This window comes from Rhinolophus sinicus, chromosome 6 (genome assembly GCF_057876585.1).
Source record: "Rhinolophus sinicus isolate RSI-liver-muscle chromosome 6, RSI-T2T, whole genome shotgun sequence".
Lineage (NCBI taxonomy): Eukaryota > Metazoa > Chordata > Mammalia > Chiroptera > Rhinolophidae > Rhinolophus > Rhinolophus sinicus.
The window spans coordinates 358750-380979 of record NC_142506.1 but is presented as its reverse complement, the minus strand read 5'-3'; the positions used below and the strand labels follow the sequence as shown (position 1 = coordinate 380979).

Below are 22230 nucleotides of genomic sequence, written 5' to 3'. Positions count from 1 at the left end.
CAATGACGGGCCTGGCCTTGTGGGACAGGTCAGCTGGTCCCCCACCACACACACATTGTTTGGGAAGGTTGAGTGAGGTGTAGGGGGTAGCCTGTGAGGAACCCCACTTCAGGAAGGTCACACCACCAGTCAGGGAGAAAAGAAGTCAGGAGAAAACACCTCTATTGAGGGCCCCGCACCCACCCCGTCCCAGAGCTGGCCCAGGCCTAGGTGAAGAGGCGGATGGTGCCGTCAGCCCCCGAGGAGAAGACCCACGGCTGGGTGGGGTGGAAGGCCACGTCCAGCACGCCCAAGTCACGGGTCAGCGTGTGTCCCCTCAGCACCTTCACGGGCACCAGCAGCGGGTTCTGCAGCAGGTCGCTGTGGGACAGGGGAGGGCTCAGCCAGGGCAGCGCAATGTGGGGAGGGGGGGAGGGGTGTGTGTCCCACACTCACTTGTATACCATCCCGTGGCAGACAATGACACTGCCGTCGTCAGAGCCAGACGCGAAGAGTGGGTAGCGGGGGTGGAAGGCCACGGCCCGCAGAGCCTTCTTGTGGTGCCTGGGGGAGGGGGAACCTGATTGGGGCCGCGGGTAGGGGTGGGGAGCAGGATGGGACAGACACACGCACTGCGCCTCACCTCAGCACTCTGTAGGGCTTGGTGGAAAGGTCCAGGTCGAACCACACCAGCTTGCTGTCATAGCTGCCGCAGATGAGGTTGTCACCTGGGGGCACGTGGTGATGGGGATCTACTGGCCTCGCCCACTGGCCCCACCCGCAGGGTGCGCCCGCACCCTCTCTCACCTGCGGGGTGCACGGCCAGGCTGGACACCCACTTGCAGTTGGGAAGCAGCTTCTTGGTGAGCTCCTGGCGCAGCAGGTGGTACAGGCGCACGCTGCGCTGGGAGGCCACGAGCAGGAAGGGCCGGGTGGGGTGGAAGGCCACGCACTGCACCTGCCCATGGCTGCGGCGGAAGGGGCTCTGGCTGCGGCGCCGGCTCAGCTGGTGGATCAGCACCTGGCTGTGGCCCTGGGTGGCCAGTACCACGGCCATGTAGTCCCCGCGCCCGTGCCAGGTCACCTGTGTCACAGGCTGCAGGAGGTGGGGCTGGCTGAGAGGGGCCTTGTCTGCGGGCCCCTAGGCCCCGCCCCACATCCCCCACCTTATGACAGATGCACAGGCACAGCCACAGGCACCCCCAGCCCCACCCCCATACACCCCACCTTGTCATGGCAGATGCGCAGCCGCAGGCCCGCCTGACGCTCCTCCTCTGAGGCTTCCAGCCAGCGGGCGGGCTGTACAGCGGGCTCCTCCGGTGGGGTGAAGGCATCCAGCAGCTGGTCTGTGCTGCCCACTGCCAGACGGTCCCCCAGGGCCGGGTTCAGCAGCAGCACTGCGTCCTCCCTGCAGGCCAGAGCTGCATGTGGCCCCCTGCAGACATGGCCGCCCTGCCCCACCCTCCACTCTCCCCACATCACACTTACACGGCCACAGCCACCAGGCATATGGTGGGGTGGGGGCTCCAGGCAACACTCTTCACCACGCCCCCCACGGGCACAGTCTTCATGCAGCGGGCAGTGGCCACCTCCCAGAGACGCACGGAGCCATCATCTGAGCCTGGACACAGCAGACCCTCAGCGCCTGCCCTGCGCCACCCCCACCCCCACGCTGGGACTGCCCCCATCTCAGGCCCACCTGAAACCAGCCACTGGCCCCCCGGAGAGACACTAAGGCAGCGGACGAGGTCACCATGGCCCCTGTAGACCTGCAGAGAAGAGACAATGAGGGGCCGGGCACCCAAAGGGGGGTGCCCCCCATCCCGCCCACCTGCTTACCAGGGCCTGGCACGTGGGGAAAGGCTGCAGGTCCCGTGGCCGAGGCAGTTTGGGGATGAGGTCTTCAGGGTCCACGTTGACCTGGGACATGAGAGCATTCGGTCACTCTGCACCCCCCCATTCTCCACCCAGCCACACTTCTACCCCACGTACCCGCATCTTGCGCTGCCGTGGGCACAGGTAGAGGTCCAGGCAGCGCTCGAAGCGCTCCTGGATGAAGCGGTGGTAGGCGGGCACCGCCCGCAGGCTCGGGAATCTGTGCGGCAGGAAGTTGAGCTTCCGCTCACCGGGCTCCTGCTGCTCCCACGCCAGGCGCTGTGGACACAGTGGTGAGCGGGGGGCATGCAGCGGGCACCCAGACCCCCGCCTGGGCCACACCCACCTCCTCCTCGCTCAGCAGGTACTCAGGGGGTGGGTTGTAGGACTCAGCGTGGCCAGGCAGAGCCAGCTTGGGAGCTGGCACGTGCATCCTGTGACGTCCCAGCACAGCGTTGGGGTCCTCCTGTGCCCACAGGTCATAGAAGCTGGGGGTGGGGTCCCGGGGCCGGCGAGGCTGTAGCCAGCCCATCTTGATGGCGTGCACCATGCGAGACACCTGCACAGACAGGTGGCTCAGGGCGGGCAGTGCCCACGCTGCGAGGGGGGGCACTTGGAGGAGGGGCACCCACCTTTTCCTTCTCTACCAGGGACGGGATGAAGCTACGCTTGTCGGCAGGGCGGTTGGTCACCGGGTGGATCATGAGATCCCCGCTGAAGAAGTCCACAGCTGGCTGGGGGAGCAAGCAGTGTGTGTGGGCCAAGGCCCCCGGGGTCCCCAGGAGCCCCTGAACCACCAGTGCCACCTACCTCATATGGGTCAAAGCTCACGTCCCCAAACTGGCCCCTCTGCAGCCGCTGCACCAAGGCCACCTGCTCATCAGTCAGCCGAATGTCATGTCCAGTCATCCGGTCCTGCACTGTGCGCCTGGGGGGCCGCCCATCAGAGCCATTGGCCCCGCCCTCGGCCCCGCCCCTCCCCCCCACAGGAGGCCCCACCAGGCTCACCAGTAGTCAGGGTCGTCCATTCTGTCCAGGAACTGGTCCAGCTCGTCCCGGGTGCGCACGGGCTTATAGATGCGCCTGCCATCCAGGTCGTAGCCCACGTGCGGGAAGTCGTCGTACCACTCCAGGGGCACGTTGCCCACCGTGTTCCGCACATCCTGGGGCAGCGGGCCAGCATGTCAGCCCTGGACACCCACTGTGCCCACCCCTCCCTTCAAGCCGCCCAGGACAAATGAGGGGGAAGCGTGAGAGCCAAAGGACTGTCCTCGAGGCTGCACCCAGGCACCCCGACACGTGCCCTAGCCCTGAGGTGTGACGTGGCGCGGTGGCGCTGTCCCCCGCCCCCCACCCCACCCCCCCGCGGCCCTCAGAGGCGCCGGAGCTGCACCTTCACATTTTCCACTGAAGTGGTGCCAACCCCACAGCCTCCCCCAGATTCCTTGGCCAGGGCCCTGGGCAGCCACAGACAGGGGTGAGCTCATCGCCGCGGGCTCCCCCCCCTGGCGGGGGCCTTAGGCAAAAATGGGTAGCCACAGACAGGGACTCAGGGAGGACCCGCCAACCCACTCCAAGGGGGCAGAAGCCACTGCATTCTGCCCTGCAGGCATTCGAGGCCCCCCCAGGGTCCCCTCCCAACACCCCCACCCCATCCCCGACGGGCAAAGCTGCCAAATTCCTGGCCGAGGCCCCTGCCAGCCACCACCCTCCCTCCGCCCAGCATGGAGACTGCTGCCCAGGCAGCCGCTTCCTGCAACAGTAGCCACAGGGGGAGGGGCCCAGATGAGAGAGCACAGCTGGGAGCCCAAGGCCCCCTTGCGGCAGGACGGGACCCCGGGGCTCTGCTGCCTGCACCTGCCCGCCCCAAGACCAGCTCGCTGTGGTCCTCCCAGCAGGCACGCCCCTGTGCCCCACCCACTGCTAGGAATGCCCCTCCTCCCCCCCCATGGGGGCAAGGGGACGCCAATGCCCCCCCCAGCGTGGCCATCACTGAATTGGACAGATCCTGGGGGGGGGAGTCCAGTGGCAGAGGGGTGGGAGGTTTCTCTAGAGCAAGGGTGCGAGCATGAACTGGGAATGGGGCGTAGGGTTCCAGGCAGAGGGTACAGCTTGTGCCAGACCTGGAGGATGCAGCTGATGCTGGGAGGGGCAGGTGCAGGGCAGACAAGCTATGCCACCAGGTGACCCCAGGCATAAATGGGGGTAGCTGCAGGGTCTGGGGCTGAACTCCAGCCCCTCAAGGCTCCTCTGTGCCCCCCTTCCCTCCGCCTGGCACAGAAGGTCCAAGTGTACATGGGAGGGAGACACAGACAGGGTGTGGCTAGGCGTCCCGGCCAGGGCAGCTGGGTTAACTTGGTTATGCCAGAGAAAGCTGGGATCATGGGTCCCCTTTGACCCTCCTGCCCCCTGCTGAAGGAGAAGGGGGCTGCACAGGTCTAGAACCACTCAGAAGGGGGCTCCCACTTCTCTCACATGCCGAGAGACAGCAAGATGCTCCAGGCCCCTTCAGCGTGGCGCGAGAAGGCAGAGGGACGCAGGGCCCCTGCTCCAGCGGCCTCCAGGGGCTGGGAGGCGGGGAGGAGGGCGGGCCGGCGCGGGGGAGGGGCCGCTGCCGCTATAAAGGCCCGGCCCGCGGCCCCGCTCCAGCCCGGGACGCACACGTGCGCGCGGCGCCGCAGCCGCCACCGCGGGCGCCCCAGACCCGCGCCTCCCCGGCCCGGGCGCCCGCCCGGCGGCATGCGCTGCGCGCGGCGGAGCTGACGGCGCGCCCGCCGGCCTGTGTCTTTCGCCATGCTGCGCTCCGCGCCGCCAGGCCGCTACCTGTACCCCGAAGTGAGCCCGCTGTCGGAGGACGAGGACCGCGGCAGCGAGAGCTCGGGCTCCGACGAGAAACCATGCCGTGTGCACGCGGCGCGCTGCGGCCTCCAGGGCGCCCGGAGAAGGGCCGGGGGCAGGCGGGCGGGGGGCGGCCCGGGCCCCGGGGGGCGGCCGGGCCGGGAGCCGCGGCAGCGGCACACGGCGAACGCACGCGAGCGGGACCGCACCAACAGCGTGAACACGGCCTTTACGGCGCTGCGCACGCTCATTCCCACCGAGCCCGCAGACCGCAAGCTCTCCAAGATCGAGACGCTGCGTCTGGCCTCCAGCTACATCTCGCACCTGGGCAACGTGCTGCTGGTGGGCGAGGCCTGCGGCGACGGGCAGCCGTGCCACTCGGGGCCCGCCTTCTTCCACGCTGCGCGCGCCGGCAGCCCCCCGCCGCCCCCCGCCCGCGACGGTGAGAACGCCCAGCCCAAGCAGATCTGCACCTTCTGCCTGAGCAACCAGAGAAAGCTGGTGAGTGTCGGCGGGGCGTCCAGGGGCAGGGACCAAGGAGGACACGGTACCCCACCTCTGCATCAGCCCTGCAGCCCTCACCTGTGGGCAGAGGACAGAGCCCCCCAGCAGCACCTGTAACCAGACTGCGAGGTCCGAGGGAGGGAGCACACGGAGGGTGTGGCTGGAGCAGGCGGGCTCCGGCCTTCATAGGGCCTGCTCCCATGAGTCCCCAGGACACAGGTTCCATGGGGACCACAGGGCCATCCGGGACCAGCTGGGTCTGGGAGGCAGGCAGGGCAGACACCAACTTGGAAGAGGCTGGGAGACCAGACCAGGTTGGTTCGAACGACTCTGGCACGCCCCTGCCCCCATAGGATGGGGACTTGGGGGGTGGGGGCAGTGAGGCAGTAAGCACCCCAGAGTGTGCCCAACCACAGCCCCTGCCTAAGGCTTATCAGGCACCTGCCATCCCTCCCCTGGCACCGGCCTCGGCCCCTGGGGCTGCCCACTCAGAACTGGTGTGGCCCTGGGGCCCGAAGGCAGGAGGCTGGCAGGAGACTTGGGGGCTGGGAGACGGGGCCACGGGCTGGGACGCTGGCCGGCTGTGATTTACAGCTCCTGCTGTGCGTGGTGGCACCGGAAAAGCAGGGTGAGCAGGGAGAAAATACGGCGCAGCTTTTCCCAATCCCCACTTCCTCTCCAGACAGCACGCACGAGCTCCTGGGGCCTGAACATCTGGGAAATTTAATTTTACAATTTCGGCTGTGCAGCAGTGTGTACTCTCCTCCCCAAGTGCACGGGGAAGCGGGGTGAGCGTGAAAGGGGGTGCTTCCAGTGCCTGCCGCCTGAGCCTGCGGGAGGGAAGCCCAGAGGCGCGGGCTGGCACTGGGTCTCCACCCAGGCCCTGACACTGCCCTCCCCTCTGCAGAGCAAGGACCGTGACAGAAAGACAGCCATTCGGAGTTAGAGACCGTGCCGCTGGGCCGGCCTCGGAGAGCCCCCACGGACCTGACTCGGGCACAGGCCTCCCGGGAGGGCGCCCACCAGGCCTGCTCGCCTCCGGCTAGGAGTGGGGCCGATGGACAGACAGACAGGCGGCGGCAGGACTCTGAGCTGGCCACAGCACTTGCCCAGGCCCACTGGAACTTTCCTGCTGGCTTCCTACCTGGGTTTTCTTCTGGTCACTACGCGCTGGCATCTTGTGTCTTTGATATGATAATATAAAGTCATGAAATTTTGTATAATTAAAAACAAAACAATATCTTCCAACTGTGGAAGCACACTGTCCTCTGGCTAGGTCCAGAATCCAGCCTGAGCCCACTCTCCCACCCCTCGGGCTGTCTCATGTCCTGTCCTCCCTGGGCCGGAGGCACCCCAGTTCTCAGGGAAGGCCCCCACCTTCCAGGCCTCAGCGCTATCCCTCTCAGGTCCAGGGCAGTGAGGGGCCTTCCAGGAAACTGTGCCCTGGGTGCCGAACGGGGAGCCCAGCAAGGGGAGAGCAGGGCAGGAGTGGGCCACATGGCAGGAACGGGTGGGATACAGCCAGCCCTGGGTGGGGGAGAGGTCCTGCCCTGCTTGGGCACTGCCTGGCACCCGGGCGGCCCTGAGGCGGTGAGGAAGGCATGGCTCGCAGCACCCCCATGCTGGACTTCAGGGCCTCAGCACGTTAGCCTCTGCCTGCGGAGCCCCGAGAAGCAGAATGATGGGGGAGCTGAGCAAGGGGCACTGCCTGGCAGAGTGGATTCCCAGGCCTGCGGGGCAGGGTCTGAGGGCAGGGGCCAGGTGGCAGCCACCCGCATGCACCCCTGGGGTCACACCCCTGTTGGGCTTGCCCTGCCCCAGCCCTGCACTCAGCCCCTTGCGGCACTGCCCACACTGGGAGGGCCCTGGCCACCTACCATGGCGCCCACCCAACTCCCCCAAAAGCCCATCTGCCTGTGAGGAGGTTAGTTCAGGCCCCTCCCCGAGCTGTACACAGCTGGCTCACCATTAAAATCCTGCAGGTGACAATTATAGTTGAGCGGCGTAAGCTCCGCGGGCACAGCAGAGAAGAAAGGCGGGGGCAGCCCTGTGTGGGCCACCTCCCCCACCAACCCAGGCGGCCAGCAGCCTGACTTCCGGCCGGCCAGCCGGTGAGGAATGGCCAAAGGCGCCAGGTGCCAGCACTGGGCCCTCCCAGCCCTCACTGCAGGCTCAGGCCCCCACTGACGCGCCCTCTTGGGCCCCCGGGGAGCAGCCAGGTGCTGAGGCCCACGTGGGCACCCCAACGGGGCAGGGCGAGAGCTGCCCCCTCCTCTGCACTGCCGGGCTCCAGGGAACCTCGAGGCAGGAAGTGGTGGTGTAATTTTGGAGGAAATTCTCAAAGCCAGAGCCATTAAGGGCGAGAGGGGGGCTGTGTCCAATCTGATAGAAATATAACAGGATAAAAAGTCACAGCGGCAGGTCCCACTCAGAGAAACCCAACCCCAAATTTCCTCTCCTTAATCCTGCAGGAGCCTACAGCTGGCCGAGGGAGGGGAGGAGGGGGCAAGCTCGGTCACTGCAGTAGCCCCCACCCCTGCCTGCCTGGGGAGCCAGGGGCCGTAGGGGTCCAGATGGGGGCTGAGAAAAGCACCCCTTGCCCTCCTGGGACCCCAGGACACTGTGAGGGAGGACATGACCTGGGGAAGGTATCGGCAAGCAGGTGCCCCAAGGTCTCCAAGGTGGCCTCTGCTCCACTGGGCAGCCTGCGGTTCGGTGGGAGGCTCCATGGCCCACCTGCCCCTCACCCACTGACCTCACATTTCCAACCTGGGCCTGGACTAGGGGTGCAAACTTCCCTCATGAGGATGAGGTACCCAAGAGGATGGGTAGCCGTGTGGGCACGTACCTCAGTCACGGAGTGGCCCTGGCTAGTTGCGGGCAGACAGGAAGGGGTGGGGGGCATGCACAGAGTAAGGCCTGAGAGGGAGGAGGACAGGCGGGGCAGGCTTGAGGGGTGCAGGCATCGAGGACCCTCGCCTGGAGCCCAGCGCAGGAGGGGAGGATGTGAGTGGAGGTGGCAAGTCGGTGGGAGGACAGCCTCTGGGACGGTCCCCAGGGCCCAGCTGGTCGGGTGCATGCGAGCCAAGCGCTCTGCTGCCTCGCCTGTGACTCCAACAGCGGCTGCAGCTTGGCCGGCCTCAGGCCTGGGCAATGGGCCCGGCTGCTCCCTGCGCTGCACCGGTAGCAGCAGCGGCAGAGGGCCTGGACCGCCAGCCAGCAGGAGCGGGAGGGTCGGGGCGGGGAGGACTCTCCGTCACCCTCCACTGCTCCAGAAATTCAAACCAGACTGGGGGTGGCTCAGCGGCCCCACGCAAGTCCACTCGGCTACCCCAGCGCTGGGCTGGGGTGGCAGGTGCTCCCCGCATCCTTCCTGAGTCCTGGCCTCCCTTCCATGCTGCCAGGCCAGGCAAGGGACAAAGACCCTGGGCTGTCTGTGTGCCCCACCAGGCAGCCTGGGCCAGCAGCCGCCCCCTGGGCCAAGCTGGGCTGGAAACACTCCGCTAGCCTGGGCTGTCAGCTCCCTGTCCCCAGCCGGGGAATGAGGTGCTGGCGGCCACATGATTCATCAGCAGGCCAACGCGCCCGCCCGCGGGCCGGGCCCCCACCCTGCTCAGCACCTGCGGGCTGCCAGGAAGCACATGTGACCCCTCCAGGTCAGGCACTGCCGGGAGCCCCTGCGGGCGGCTGTGGGCAGACAGCCCCCGGCCCAGCTCTCCTGGGGGCTGCTCTGCCCCAAAGCCCAGCCTGTGGGATGAGCCAGCAGGGCCCCACCCCCGACGGCACCGGACACAGGCGGCCCGGGCTGCTGTGGGGCTGCGACGGTTCCGCTCTCGCTGGGCCGCCCCTCCCCCTCCCCAAAGTGGCTGCAGCTGTCAGGACCGTAGATTGGAACTGCAGGTACGCGCTGGCCCGCTGCCACCTCCTCCCGTGTCTGTCTGCGAGAGAGGAAGCCGGCCCACCTCTGGAATCCTTCACTCGCTCCTCGTTCCCTCTCCCACCTGTCCCCCGGGAGCGTGGGGTCAGCCGCCCTCGCTCGCTCGCTCTCCTTCCCTGGCCCCTCTCCGATTACAATGCCGGCAGTGTTCGCTCAGCTCCCTGCACGCAGCTCCCGCCTGTCTCCGAGCCACTTGGCCCTCCTGCGTCTCCGCGTCCCCTGCTCCTCTCGGTGTTCAATCTCTGTCAGAGTGCACGGCCGGAGGGGGCGGCCGGTCGCCCAGGGCTCACCTGCTGCAGCTGAACCCACAGAAGGGTCCAGCAGGACGAATCCTGGTTGTCAGCAAAGAGGAGAAAGCCAGGTCCTGCCCCACAGGCCAGAGCCAGCTGAGGGGACCCCAGCAGGGGACGGGCCAGAAGCAGAGCCCAATGGCCGTAGCAGGGTGGACCAGGTGGGTACTCAGAGCAGCTTCCCAAACCTCCTCCCTGAGACTCAGACAGCTCTGCTGAGGCCAGCAGATGTCCCTAGCACCATCTGTCTGCCCCTCACAAAAGACATGCTGGCCAGGCCCACCCCTGAGCCATCAGACACTGGTGGGCACAAGGCCCCTGTGCTGTCACTGCTTGCCCCCCCCCAGCACCTCCACAACTTTCGGGGAGCCAGCCTGTCCCCACAGGGCCCACAGAATGGGAGAAGGCTGGGCGCCTCCCCGGCTCCCAGGTCCTCAGACACCCAAGCCCCACCCACCCGCCCTTCTCCTGGGGCTGACGCCCTCTCCTAATGGGCGTTCCCAGGGGCACCCTGGCTCTCAGCTTCCTGCAGGCTGGGAGTGCTGAGGGTGGGTGCAGGCCGGGGCCTCTCACTGAGTGGCAATGGCCTGTTCTGAGTCCCATTATTCAAAGACAGAGCTGCTGCTTCAAGCTGGGCCTGGTCCCGGAAGCTCCACACCTGTCCCGAGCCACCCCCTCAAGCTCAGTCCCAAGTTTGGCCCACACAGCACCCTTCCCTGTGGCCCCTTTCCCCAGGGAGACAGCCCTGGCCCGGGACATGGTCCCAGTCCCTGCTCTACAGCCAGCACCCCTCACCCAACGTTCCCTATAGAGCTTGCCCTCCAAGTACCACACCTCCAGTCCCAGGGCAAAACCTTCCTCTCAGGAGCCCCCTGACGCAGAGCCCTCCCACCCCCCAGCCTGCCCAGGCTCCTGAGGCCATGGAACCCGGCGCCCAGGGGCGCACAGCAGGCAGAGGCTCTGAAGAAGCCACCTGCACCTGCCAGCTGCTGCACAGCCCCTCAGGCCCCAAGAGACCCTACCCTGCACGGTCCCGGGATGCTCACGACACCTCATAAGGGCCAACTGCATCCCCCGCTGCTCCCTCCTCCCAAGGGGGAATCTTCTCTCCCAACAAGGAAAATCAGACGCAAACGGTGGCTCCTGGGAAGCCCCAGGCCTACACAGGGCAGAGGGGTAGCCAAGCACTGTGGCCTGGCTCAGAGCTTGAGCCGGGCAAAGGCCATCACACGCTCCGAGCCCTCAGGCCACCTGCGAGGCCATGGGTCTGCAGTGCAGGCTGGTGCCCCTCCCAAACAGGGCCAGCCGGGGGCACCAGTGGGAAGGGACCAGACCCAGAGCAGGCCGGTGGCCCCATTCGGAGGCTGGCCGTGGGGGTGGAAGGCCGCCAGGGAGGCTGAGAGGCGAGCAGGCTCAGTGCCGGGCGGGCGTCCCCACAAACAGCTTGGAAACCTGAGCCGACAGGCTCCCGCTGCCAGCAGCGACGCAGGCGCTCTGAGTGCCGGCCGCCCGGCCGGCTGGCGGGGGCGGGCGCCCCGGGAGGAGCGGGAGGCCGCCAGCACTGGAGGCAGCTGCCGGTTCAGTAGCTGGGAGAAGCCATTAACGGCGTTTGGCGAGAGAGCAGAGGGGACCGCGGGACTCTGGATGCAGACAGGCCCCGCCGTCCCTGCGGGATCCCCAGTTACCTCGAAGCCCCGCCCAGACCCCGTGGTCCAGGTCGGGGGAGGGGAGGTTGCCGGGCCTCCCAGCCCCTATGGCCAGAGCGCACAGTGGCCCTGAACCCCTCACCCTGACCGGCTGCCTGGACACACAGACCCAAGCCTGCTGGGCGGGCTCCTCCTCCGCCCACCGCAGGCCTCAGTTTCTCCAGCTGCTTGGGACAGACAGAAGGGGCCGCTGCCGCCAAGGCCGTGGCCCCCTCCTCAGCCCTCCCCCGCCCCCAGGGTCCCGGCGGCTGGATGAGATCACGTCTGTGAAGTGCGGTGCCTCGTTGAGGGGTGAGGTGGACACGTGGGGGCGGGGCAGGCACAGCTCTGCAAGGCTCCCCCACAGCCCAGAACCTGGGGTGCAGCGTGGGACATGAGTCTGGGGGAAGGACTGAGCAGGGCAAGCACATGGAAACAGGATGCAGGCTCTCCGGGGAAGGCCGCAGGCACTCCCCAGTCAGTGTCTGGCTGGGGGTCCCCAAAACCAGGCCAGCAAGAGGCCAGCAGTCAGAGCCCAGAGCCCCAGAGTGGCCCAGCCCAGACCTCACATCCAGGGCCCTTGGCGGCACTTGTACCCACCACACGCCTGCCAGGCTCATCTCCCAGGTTCTCTCTCCCAGGAGCACATGCCCTGTCAGGACCCCCTGCTGCTGCCTGAGTGGGGTTCCTAGCACCATGGGCCACCTCGTAGGGCACTGCCAGGACAGAGGGTGGCCCTGATATGAGTGGTGTTCATGGGTCAGGGCCCCTCACAGCCACCAGCCGACCTCAGGGCTCCGTGCCCCCCATGCCCTCTGGTCACCTCGGCCAGCACACCATACCCCATCCGCCCCGGCACCTGATGGGATCATCGCCACCTCAGCCTCCCAGGCCCCTTCCCCGAAGCCCACCCCACTTTGCTCAGATGGCAGAGACACAGCACAGCCTCAGGGGGGAGACATGGGCAACTGAAGCGCACACTTCCCAGGGGACGGGACCCTCTCTACCTCTGGCTCCTGAAAGCTGAGCTCTGCCGCCCCCTCGGGCCAGCAGCGGGCACTGCGCCTCCCTCCTGTCACTCAGGCCAACATATGGGATAGTCATCGCAGGAGGAAGCAGCCCCCGCAGCCCCCGCAGTGGCTCTGGGACAGGCCGGCGGGGGAGCACCGCCCCTGGGCAGGCCCAACACACCCCCCCACCGCCCGCCCCGCACTCCATTTACAATCATCATCGATTTCTCAAAATACCAAATATAAAAAAGCAGCCGACAGGATGTGGCTGCCGACAGCCAGAGCCCCTGGGAGGGGGGAGACAGGCTGCACAGCCCCCCCGCGCAGAGTGCGCCCGCTGCTCCGGCCAGGAAACCAATTTATTTTGTTTTGTCTCTGTTCTCTGAACGCACAGAGACCGGATCGGGCGGGCGGCCAAGGCTCCTGCAGCCGCTGCCAGGAGCGCGAGGATGGGGGTGGAAGCCGAGCAGGGGGGCCGCGCCTCCCCAGGCCCTGGGCGCCCCTGACAGGCAGCAGGAAGCGCTCCTGAGGCCCAGGACCCTGTCCCTGTGGGCCGGCACCAAGACTATCCTTCCCCAGCCCCAGGCCACACCTGGGGGACGCCTGCAGGGGCCACAGACCTGCCCAGTGACCTGGATACAACAGGGCAGGACAGGTGGGCCAGCGCCACGGCCACCTCAGCGGTCAGAGCTCCCAGCCCTCCCAATGGCACAGGGAGCAGCCCCCATCCACCCGTCAGGACCTCTGGGGCCAGACAGAGAACCCCGAGCCCGACACCACACTCTTTCTACTTTTCCCTTCAGACCATGAATTTGAGGGGCAACCAAATTCAGAGGCCCTGGGCCGCCTGACCTCAAGGACACCAGGCAGGGAAGGGGTAGAGCAGGAGGGCCGCCTGCAGGAAGCTGAGAGCACTGCTGTCCTTGGGGCACAGGACAGAGGTGAGCACAGCCCCCACGGAGCACATGGGGACCCCAGGATCAGCTAGCCCCCACAGACACGCCAGGGTCCACAGCCCAGGGCCGCTGTGCCACACCCAAACCTCTCCCTCCCCAGGCGCTGACACACACACTCCTGCAGTCACGAGTCCCCGACCCCAAAATTGCTCTTCCAGACTGAACGTGGGGCCGAGGGCCAGGACGCCCACTCAAGCCTCATGGCGGCCCGACTCCCCTCTGCCCTGGCAGAACCCAGCCCTACCTCCTCGTCAGAACTGTCCTGCATGTACTCATCGTCGCCCTGTGCTCTGGCCGCCTCTGTCTTTGGGGAAGGGGTCCCAGTGGTCTGCAAGATAAGAGGAGAATAGTTAAGACACCAGTGCCCTTTGACCTTGGGCAGATCCCAGGTCCAGGGTCCACAGCCCCCTCCTGCTGACTCGAGGCCAAGGTCCCTGCCACCCCTAATCTCTGAGAAGCTCCTGCGCCCTCAGAACAGGACCAGGGACACCCCAGGTCTAAGTGGCCACTGCGGGGGGGTGGGGGGGGGAGCCCACCCAGAATACTTTGTCAAAGGCCACACCCATCACAATGTCCCAGCTCCAGGGCAGGACTCCAGGGAGGGGCTGACACCTGGTGCCAGACTGGAAAAGGAGCAGTCAGCTAGAAGCCAACGGCCGAGGGCTGGGAGCCAGCCTGGGGTCAGGGGACAAGGCGAGGGCTTGGGGGGTCCACCTGGTGGGGGGGGGTGGCACTCGCCGTCAGCCACCATCACAGAGGCCACGGCGGGGCACTCCTAAGGCAAGACCCTGGTCCCAAGGTCTCGCTGGCACCTGCAGCAGCTGAGACTCCCACCAGCCACGCTGGCCAACGGCCCTGAGACGTGCGGAACAGGCAGAATGCTGGGACATGGCCCCAGGCTGACCCACCCACCAGGTCAGTGAGTGGGTGTCGCTGAGAATTCACACCCTGACCTGGAAAACAGACCCCTCACCGGGTTGGGGGCAGGGTGACCAGAACCAGGGAGATGGGGAAAACAGCCCACCTCCCACCCCTGGGGCAGTAAAGTGCTCAGAGCACAGCGCCCACCCAGCCAGAGTCCGCCCCCTGCCCCTGCCTCCCTGCCCGGGCAGGAGCCAAAGGCCCCCCGAGGCGGCTCTTCCTCTCGCCTGTTTTTCCCCTCAGTGTAAGGAGGGTGGGAGACTAAGTTTTTTTCCAGGCCAGGAACAAGGCAGGATTCGGTTTCCATGTCTCCCCCCACCCCCGCTGCCGGTGCTGTGGGAGCCCTGCCCGTTCAAAGTGGGTCAGCACGGCCAGGTGGGCGTGGGGCGCGGGTTGGGGGGGGGGCATGGAGGGCGAGCCCCAAGCTCCTGTCTCTGCTCAGGGCCCAAAGCTCTCTCCCATCCTCGACCATGATAGCAAGCAGCGGGCACACCTGCCCCAGGCCCTGGGCTGGGCTGTCTGTACCACTGTCCACAGCGCCAGCCTGCCTGGTGATTCCCCAGGCGCTGAGCCAAGTCCCACGCCACGTGTGCCCCACGTCCCCTTGTCCTGCAGTGTTACAGAGTGCAGGTCCTCGGCAAGGGCAGGGGCGACCACACCAACACCCCCATGCCCAATCACCCTAGGGCACCAACTTCTCCCTCCAGACAGGAAGCTGAGGAACAGGCGGTGGCCACCAGGGGGCAGTGGCCCGGCGTGCCCCAGCGCCCCAGACCAGCTCTGGGAGCTGCAGACCTAGGGGACCCACTCCTTCCAAGTTTGGAGACACTTCGTTGTAGTTGGGCAGTGGGGATTCAAAAATAAAAACTTACAGACTTAAAAAAGACCAGTAAAACATAAAACAAAGGACGCCAGCAGAGGCATGAAGGTCCACGCGTTCTGCTCCGTCTCCTGTGTCTCACGCCACCCAGCTCCCAACTGGCAGCATCTGAGACCCCGGTTCCTCAGGCGCAGACACGAGGTGGCAGGGATGCCAATCCACATGGCCCAAGATGGGTTCAACCTTGCCTGGCACTGTCCCCTGAACCTGCCCATGTGGGCTGCTCAGGGGCCACAGGAAGGCCCCAAGGGAAGTGGGGTTCAGCAGGCAAGTGCCCCGGGCCAGGGCACCTCACACAACTGGACTCCACAGCCGGTGGCTGCCAAGGGGCTGTGGGCGAAGCCCAGGAGCCGGCAGGAGGAGCAGCACAGCGCTGGGCCCCTGCAGCCCCCACGCACATGCTGGAGCCACGGCCAGAGGGTCTGCAGTGAGCTCCGTGCGTAGATGGCATGGCCAGGGCGCTTCAGTTATCTGGAAAATGCAAGGCGTTGGGCTCAATTATTGCTGGGTCTTTTATGAATGCAGCAAGCAAACTGAACTAGTGAAAATGGGAACATTTCCACAAGAGAGCAAGAAAACAAAATAGAAAAAGGCCCCGTGTAAATAGAAACATCTAAACCGCATACGGTAAGTAGGAAAAATGGATCTGAACCAGCACAAAAGGGAAGAGATGGCTCTAGGCACAAACCCACTGAGCACATATAACCGCGAGAAGGTGCTGTGACGTGGGACATAGCATGTCTCCTGTGGGACAGGAAAGGCCTGCTAAGCGGCTGGGGAAAGGAGGCGCCTGGACAGTGAGAGCCCTGGGCCTGAGGGGCTTGGGGGCCCTAAGGAAGTTCTCCTCCAAGGTCCATTTTCCCCTCACACCAGCAGCCAGGCCACTGCCTAGGGGCGCAGACAGCAGGGGTGTGGGCAGTCAGGGGAGAGCCAGGGGGCAGCGGGAGGCGGGAGAGTGGCCAAAGGCTCCTGTAAAGGAGCAATACCCGGCAGGCAGGGGAGACCTCTCAGCGTCCAGCAGGAAGAGGGCTCCCCAGCGGGCAGGCTTGCAGACACGCTGACCAGAGCACGAGGGGCAAAGGCCGCTGAGTGGCCAGGAGACCAGTGACTGGCCTGGCAGACAGGTCAACAATGTGGCGGAGGGCAGGGACCAAGGACAGGGCTGTGAGCCCTGAGGAGGCCGGGAGCTGGAGACGGGGTTGATGCTCAGTGGAGCAGACGAAGATGAGGTCACTGCAGCGGAGGGAAGGGAAGGGGGGGGTCCCATCCCCGCCACACGTGCAGCAAAACAAGAAACCTGACACCACCTGGAGGAGCCACTGGTGGATGCACAGCAGCTCCAACCAAGGGAAAAGGAGGACAGGACTTCGGGGTCGCGCAGGAAGCTGAGTTTTAGAGAAAAGGGAAGTTAAAAGGGACCGAGAGAAAACTACTGCTTCCCCTGAGCTCATCCACACCGCACCTAACGCGCACCCCACTGCACGCCCCTCCCACCGGAAGGAAACTCGAGGCCGGGCTCTACGACTCTACCGGATGGACTCCGCATTTCAGACGCTCACGGGTTCAGCTGAAACAGTTCTCACAGAAAGGCAGGAAGAGTTGCCTCGTTCCCAATGAAGGGAAGAATCACACTGCAACAAGGGACCGCTTTTCCCCTTATCAGAGTGGGAGAAACAAAGGTCACTCATACACGGTGTCGGCGGGCGTGGGAAGCAGGCCCAGGGTGGCTGTGGGGGCGCAAAGGGCCCACCTTCCCCGAAGGACATCTGGGAATTCCTTCCACAATTAAAAACACGCTGACCCTTTGGCCCAGAAATTCTCGGAATTCATCCCAAGAATTGCTTGCACATGTGACAGCTAGGTAAATGACGTTGTTACCAGCACCACCTGTTATGGTGAAAGATCGTGACTGCCCACCTACAGGCGGGCGGCCCTGAGGTGCACACAGAAGGCAGCGTGAGAGGACAGCCGCACTCGAGCCTGGGAGTCGCCCCAGGAGCTCCCGAGCGTCCCCAGCACCATCTGATGCTGGGCGGTCATGTCAGCCACACGTCCTAGAAAGAATGTGGTGGACGCCTATGAAACACCAAAGACCTGAGAGGGAAGTGACGGGAGGAGCATGCCCCACAGTGGGCAAACACATGTAGCCGTGTCACGTGGGACACGGCTGGCTGCCGAGGGCAGTGGGCACCTGGGGGGAAGGTGGCGCTCTGTCAGCTGCACCTCGTAACCATGTCTTCCAGTGGACAAGGAAGGCGGAGGCCCAGCGAGGGGCCCGCAGGAACACGCAATGGCCACCTGCTGTGAGAGGCCCTGACCCATGGAATGCTTTCAGTAGGATATCTATGGTCTGTCTGGGCCACCATGTCAAGCACTTGGACTCCATAGATTTATGGAGTGGGGGTCCCTGAACATGACCTACAAGCTACAGAACCACCAGACAGTGAAGCAAACCAACCAGCTCCCGCCTGTGGGGACCTCAGTCCCTGGTCGCAGGACATCTGCTCCAGGGGGACAGCCCTGAGGATCGCACCCAGTAGGCCTTCTCCCTGCTCGCTCACGCCTCAGGACCGGTCGTTGGCCTGACCGCAGCCTGCAGCCTGACAGCACGGCAAAGTGCTCTTCAGACGCGTGAAGGCGAGTGCTCGAGGGGGACCCGTCTACCCCGCCTTGGTAGGAAGGTCTGGCCAACGGAGTGTTGAGAAAGCAGCAACGGTCACCGTTGGGAGCACACAGCACGAGTCAGCAGAGACCTGCAGGCATGGGCAGCCTGCTAAGAGTCAGACTCTGGAAGGGCAGTAGCCGGAGAAATGTCTCGGGTTGTGTGCTCTCATCCCAGAAGTCAGCTGGCTCTCTGGTGGCCCCAGACCATGGTCTCTTTTGCTTGCAAAGTAGCTCACGTAAGACCACTGAGTATCTGCAGGACCACGTGGTGGCCGTGGCCATGTGCCACAGAACCCTGGGGGCTTTCTGTCAGAGCTGGACACGTGGCAGACACACAGAAGTGAGTAGGTCGCTACTGGCACAGGCTCGCGGAGCTCATGGTGGTAAGAAGCTGTTCAACGGAAGGGGAGCATGCGTTGAGGACCCACCCCCAGTGGTAAGAAGGTCTGGGCAGAAGTTCCATGGTGTGACATGTGACAGCCCACCAGCTTGGCAGGTAAAGGTGGGCCAGCAGAAACCCCAGAGGGCCTGTCCTCCCCCACTGTGGCAGGAAGGTTCCACGCCAGCAAGCAGCCCTCGGCTGGCTCCAGCACAAGAGGAAGAGGAACAGGCCTGACCAGGGGCCACCAATGCTGTGCATAACCGGGCTATCTCAGGGGTCACTCCTGGCAGCCCGCAGAATGTGCAGGAAGCAGCGACTGGCCTGCTGGCTCAGTTTCCACCAGTGTGGCTTCGTGATGGGCATGGACTCAGACGATCACAAGAGGGCTGTGAGCGGGGCTGGGGAGGGGAATGAGCAGCTCGGCCAGGTGGAGGGTGCAGACAGCCTTGAGGAGCAGGTGGAAAGGGGAGATGGGGGAGCCACCTCTGCAGTTCTGCCCGGGCCTGGAGAAGCTGGAAGCCCGTCATGAAAACCGAGCTTTGGAACAGAAAGTCCCATGACGGGCGGACTATACCCTGAGCTAGAGCACAAGCAGCCAGAGACGAGACTGGCAGGGCTGCGTCCAAGTCAGCCTTCAGGGCCTGGGCGTGAACAGGAGGGGCCACCTCACTGGTGGGAGCCCCTGCAGGTGAAGCCGGCCCCAGCACAGCAAGGAAGGGAAGGGCCAGGTCCTGGCTCCAAGGGGGACACAGTTCGGCTGCGGCAGAGAACTGCCCCCCCAGAGGGGCTCAGGCCCCAGCCCTCTGGGGAAGGTGGGGCACTGCTCTCTTCTGGGCCACAAAGTACTGCAGAGCACCCAGCTGGGTCGGCACAGAAACCTGAGCGAGAAACCAGGTGGGCAAGCATGTGCCAAGCAGCTTAGAGGAGACATGGTGTGGGCACACCCTGAGCTGGCGCCCCTTCCTCTGGACAGCCTCTGGGGACACCTGCACACATTACCTAGTTTAGAGAGTTTAAATAAAAAATTATTTTTAGGGCAGCCAGTTAGCTCAGTTGGTTAGAGTATGGTGCTCTTAACAAGAAGGTTGCTGGTTCGATTCCCACATGGGCCACTGTGAGCTGCACCCTCCACAACTAGATTGAAACAACTGCTTGACTTGGAGCTGATGGGTCCTGGAAAAACAGACTTAAAATAAATAAAAGTTTTTTTAAAAATTACTTTTATTATAAAAAGAGTTATTTGATTTTTAAAAATAAAATTTTGTTTATAAAGAGGATAAAAATCCTTTTCTTAAAGGAAAAACTTTAAATACTTAAATGTGTAAACCCTTAACTTTTAAAGCGGGGGGAGACCTGGACAGATAATTAAATGATTAACTGTGGCCACCAGTTTGGGTTAGGGCAATGAATGGAGACTTCCACACTTTACTGAATACTGCTGACGTAAGATTTGTTTTTCTTGTCAAGGAAGGTGTATCTTGTAACTTTAGAAAGTTAAAAAGAGGAGGACGAATAGCTGCCTGTAATCCCACACACCAGGGTCTCCACAGTGAACACACATGTTCCCCTGTGCACACAGCACTGCGATGGAAGCTCAGATGGGCGGGGGTTTATGTCTGATTTTACATCTTCTCTTCTTAAGGAAACAGATCAAACACACATGGCCTCCTGGTTCCCATTATGGGACAGACTTCTGTACAAGCCAAGGTCTTAACTTCCAGAACACCAGAGCCAGTGGAAGTATAAAGTTATAAACTTGTTTCTAGAACATATTAAGCAACAAATCTACTTCGGTTAATTAAGCTTGTCTCTCATTTCTCTAGCTTCAGACGAGAGCAGGGTGCACCCTTCCCCATCACAGAACAGGACCCCGGGGGTCAGGCAGGGGTGGGGGAGGTTGACATTCCTGCTCACTAGCTCCCTCATGTGTCCCCAGGCGGTCACTTGCACATGAATCCCCACCTCAGGCTTTGCCCCATGAAACCCAGCCTGTGACTGAGTCTAGCAACGTGGGCTCAGTCCCATGGAGAGGGGACATCAGAGTCACTTGAGGGGAGGCCCAGGCATCAGGATTTTTGGAGTTCCTGTGAACGGAGCACATGGTGTGGTTGAAAACCAGTGCCCTAGAGCTCAGAGCTTCAAACAAGTGTCCCACCTAGTCCCAAATGGGACCCAGTGCATTGGAAGAGGGACGAAGGCCTGGGGGTTCCTAACGGAACTTGGAGAAAGCAGTGTGGGGGCAGCTCCCCCAAAGAGCCCAAGGCCTGGCGGGCACTTTCCTTCCTGGCCACCTTCATCTAGAAGAGAGAACCCCCAGGAGGTCCTGGCTCACCTACCTGCTGCCCAGTGGTCTTCTCTGTCACGCTGTGGCCCTCACCACTGCTGCTGGCCCCATCCTCTCCCTCAGCAGAGTACTCACTGCTGTCAGTTCCAGAATCTTCCAGGCCTGAGAATACACTCTCCTCACTGTCACTGTCGGAGAGGCCAGAATCGCTGCTATCCCCAAGGCTGGGAGCAGGGGCAAGGAGAGAGGGCTGCAAGAAACAGTGTCAATGTCAGCCAGACCAGACAGCTGCGCCCCAGGTCGCATGCTGACCCACAGCTCTGCGTGGCCAGCCTCCAAGGCCACAGCCCTCAGGTCACAAGCCTACACCTCCATCAAAACCAGGCACCCAACCCGGGCCTTCCTCACCGTCCACCTCTGCCATCAGCGTGGGCTCCTGCCCTTGGAAGGGACATTTAACTCCGAGCATCTCACACATGAAGGACTGTCAAGAACAATGTCCCCTTCTTAGAGCCCAGTTCCCATCGCATTACCAACACCAGCTCTCTACCATCCACAGCCCACCCTGGCATCCAAAGCCCCAGAGCTTTGAGGGCGCCAGGCGGAGGCTGGTGCCAGCAGAGAACCAGAACGCCTGAGGGGCTTTTCCCACCGGAAGTAGAAGCCTCTGTATTCAACCAGGTTGAGACCGACAGTGGATGTAGCAATTGGGTGAACGGTGATAAAAATGAGACAAGCCTGACTTAAAAACAGGTACCACCCATTTACCCCTCCTGGGTAGGACCAAAGCTTTTCCTGAGTGGACAACACCTCATTCCTAATTCTACAGGACACGAAGCACAGTGAGCGGGTCTGTCGTTGCCTTTAAAAGCGGAACAAGAACTCACAGACTTTTAGGAAGGACAGGAGTGCAGAGTCCTAGGTTTTACTGTTTTTAAACGCTTGCAAGTCTCACCTAATTGGACAGCCTGCACAGAACAGTCGTTCTGGAGCACTCGACTTAGTTTTCACAGGAGTGACTCTGATACGCAGGCACTCAGCTGCTTATCTCCAACATTTACTTAGCTACGCAATTACAGCAGCAAGTGAAAACAGCGTCAATGGTTTGGCACCAACAGGACCTGCTCCTGCTGAGTACAGAGCCAAGCGGTGCAAGCAGCCCAGAGCCGCCTGCTGGAGCTGGGAGCAGCAGGAGGACATGTCACAAAGCGAAGGGCAGCTGGATAATCCAGGTAAGCGGAGTCAGCTGAGACGGTGCACTGTACATGCCTTCTACAACACAGATTTGGTGACACCCCCAACAACGGAGCTGGGGGTTCAGCCGGACAGCATTAGCAGCCCTGGGTCCAGTTAAAACTACGTCAGATGCAGCCGGCACTGCGTGCTATTCACGCGCCCTTATCCTCGAATCCTCTTTGGTTTTCACAACGTAGCTAACGTGTAAGCGGTGTATAAATATGTGTGTGTTTACTGCGAGTATAAGCTAAAATCCTTCTCATGGGAGCATGCATAAATCTAAGGGTTTGCGGAGCTGCGGCTGCACAGGGTACCAGCTCCCCTTCCTCTCTCTCAATCAGACAGTTGGTCCAACGCACAGGGCCGCCCCACTCCCATTCCGACCGCCCTTTGCGCAGGGGGTGCTTTCTGCGTAGGCCCCCAGGGCCACCTCCAGCACAGAGCAGGCGGCCCGTTCTTCCTCGCATTCCCAGGCCCGCTGCACGCTGGGTCGGCCTCACGCCCTCAGCCACCACGTGTGACCCTCGCCGCGCGGCCCCAGATCGCGCCGCCCCACTCCCTCTACCGTCCCGCGCAGCCCGCTGTCACCTCCTCCGGCTCTGGTTCCGGCTCCGGAGGCCGCTTCTCCGACCGCGATCCCGCCGCCGCCTCGCGCCCCGCGCCCCGCGCGCCCGCCATGCTTCCCCGCGGGTTGCGACCTGCGCCGCCACTTCCGGCAGCGACCTGGCGCGTGGGCTGGGGGGCGGGGCCCGCGGGGTCAGAGGGCGCGGCCGGCCAGCCCCGCGAGGC

The 22230-nt window shown here is 63.6% G+C and overlaps 1 protein-coding gene across 3 annotated transcripts; it reads right to left on the bottom strand.

Moving 5' to 3' along the window:
- Positions 1–145: 145 nt before the first annotated feature.
- On the bottom strand, positions 146–22209 carry BOP1 (BOP1 ribosomal biogenesis factor). Of its 3 annotated transcripts, XM_074316534.2 has the most exons (16): positions 22030–22204; positions 20258–20455; positions 13319–13402; positions 2863–3017; positions 2665–2782; positions 2487–2588; positions 2201–2413; positions 1972–2133; positions 1819–1899; positions 1679–1748; positions 1468–1600; positions 1207–1387; positions 787–1075; positions 623–707; positions 436–543; positions 146–360 (listed from the first exon to the last, which is right to left on the bottom strand). In XM_074316534.2, exons 1-16 carry the CDS (start codon positions 22117–22119, stop codon positions 207–209), a joined length of 2223 nt encoding a protein of 740 aa, XP_074172635.1. In that variant the 5' UTR covers positions 22120–22204; the 3' UTR covers positions 146–206. The 3 variants fall into 3 exon arrangements, with proteins under 3 accessions (XP_074172635.1, XP_074172637.1, XP_074172636.1); XM_074316536.2 differs by lacking the exon at positions 20258–20455 and having other exon boundaries at positions 22030–22209; XM_074316535.2 differs by lacking the exons at positions 13319–13402; positions 20258–20455; positions 22030–22204 and adding an exon at positions 4678–5415.
- Between the last annotated feature and the right edge of the window lie 21 nt (positions 22210–22230).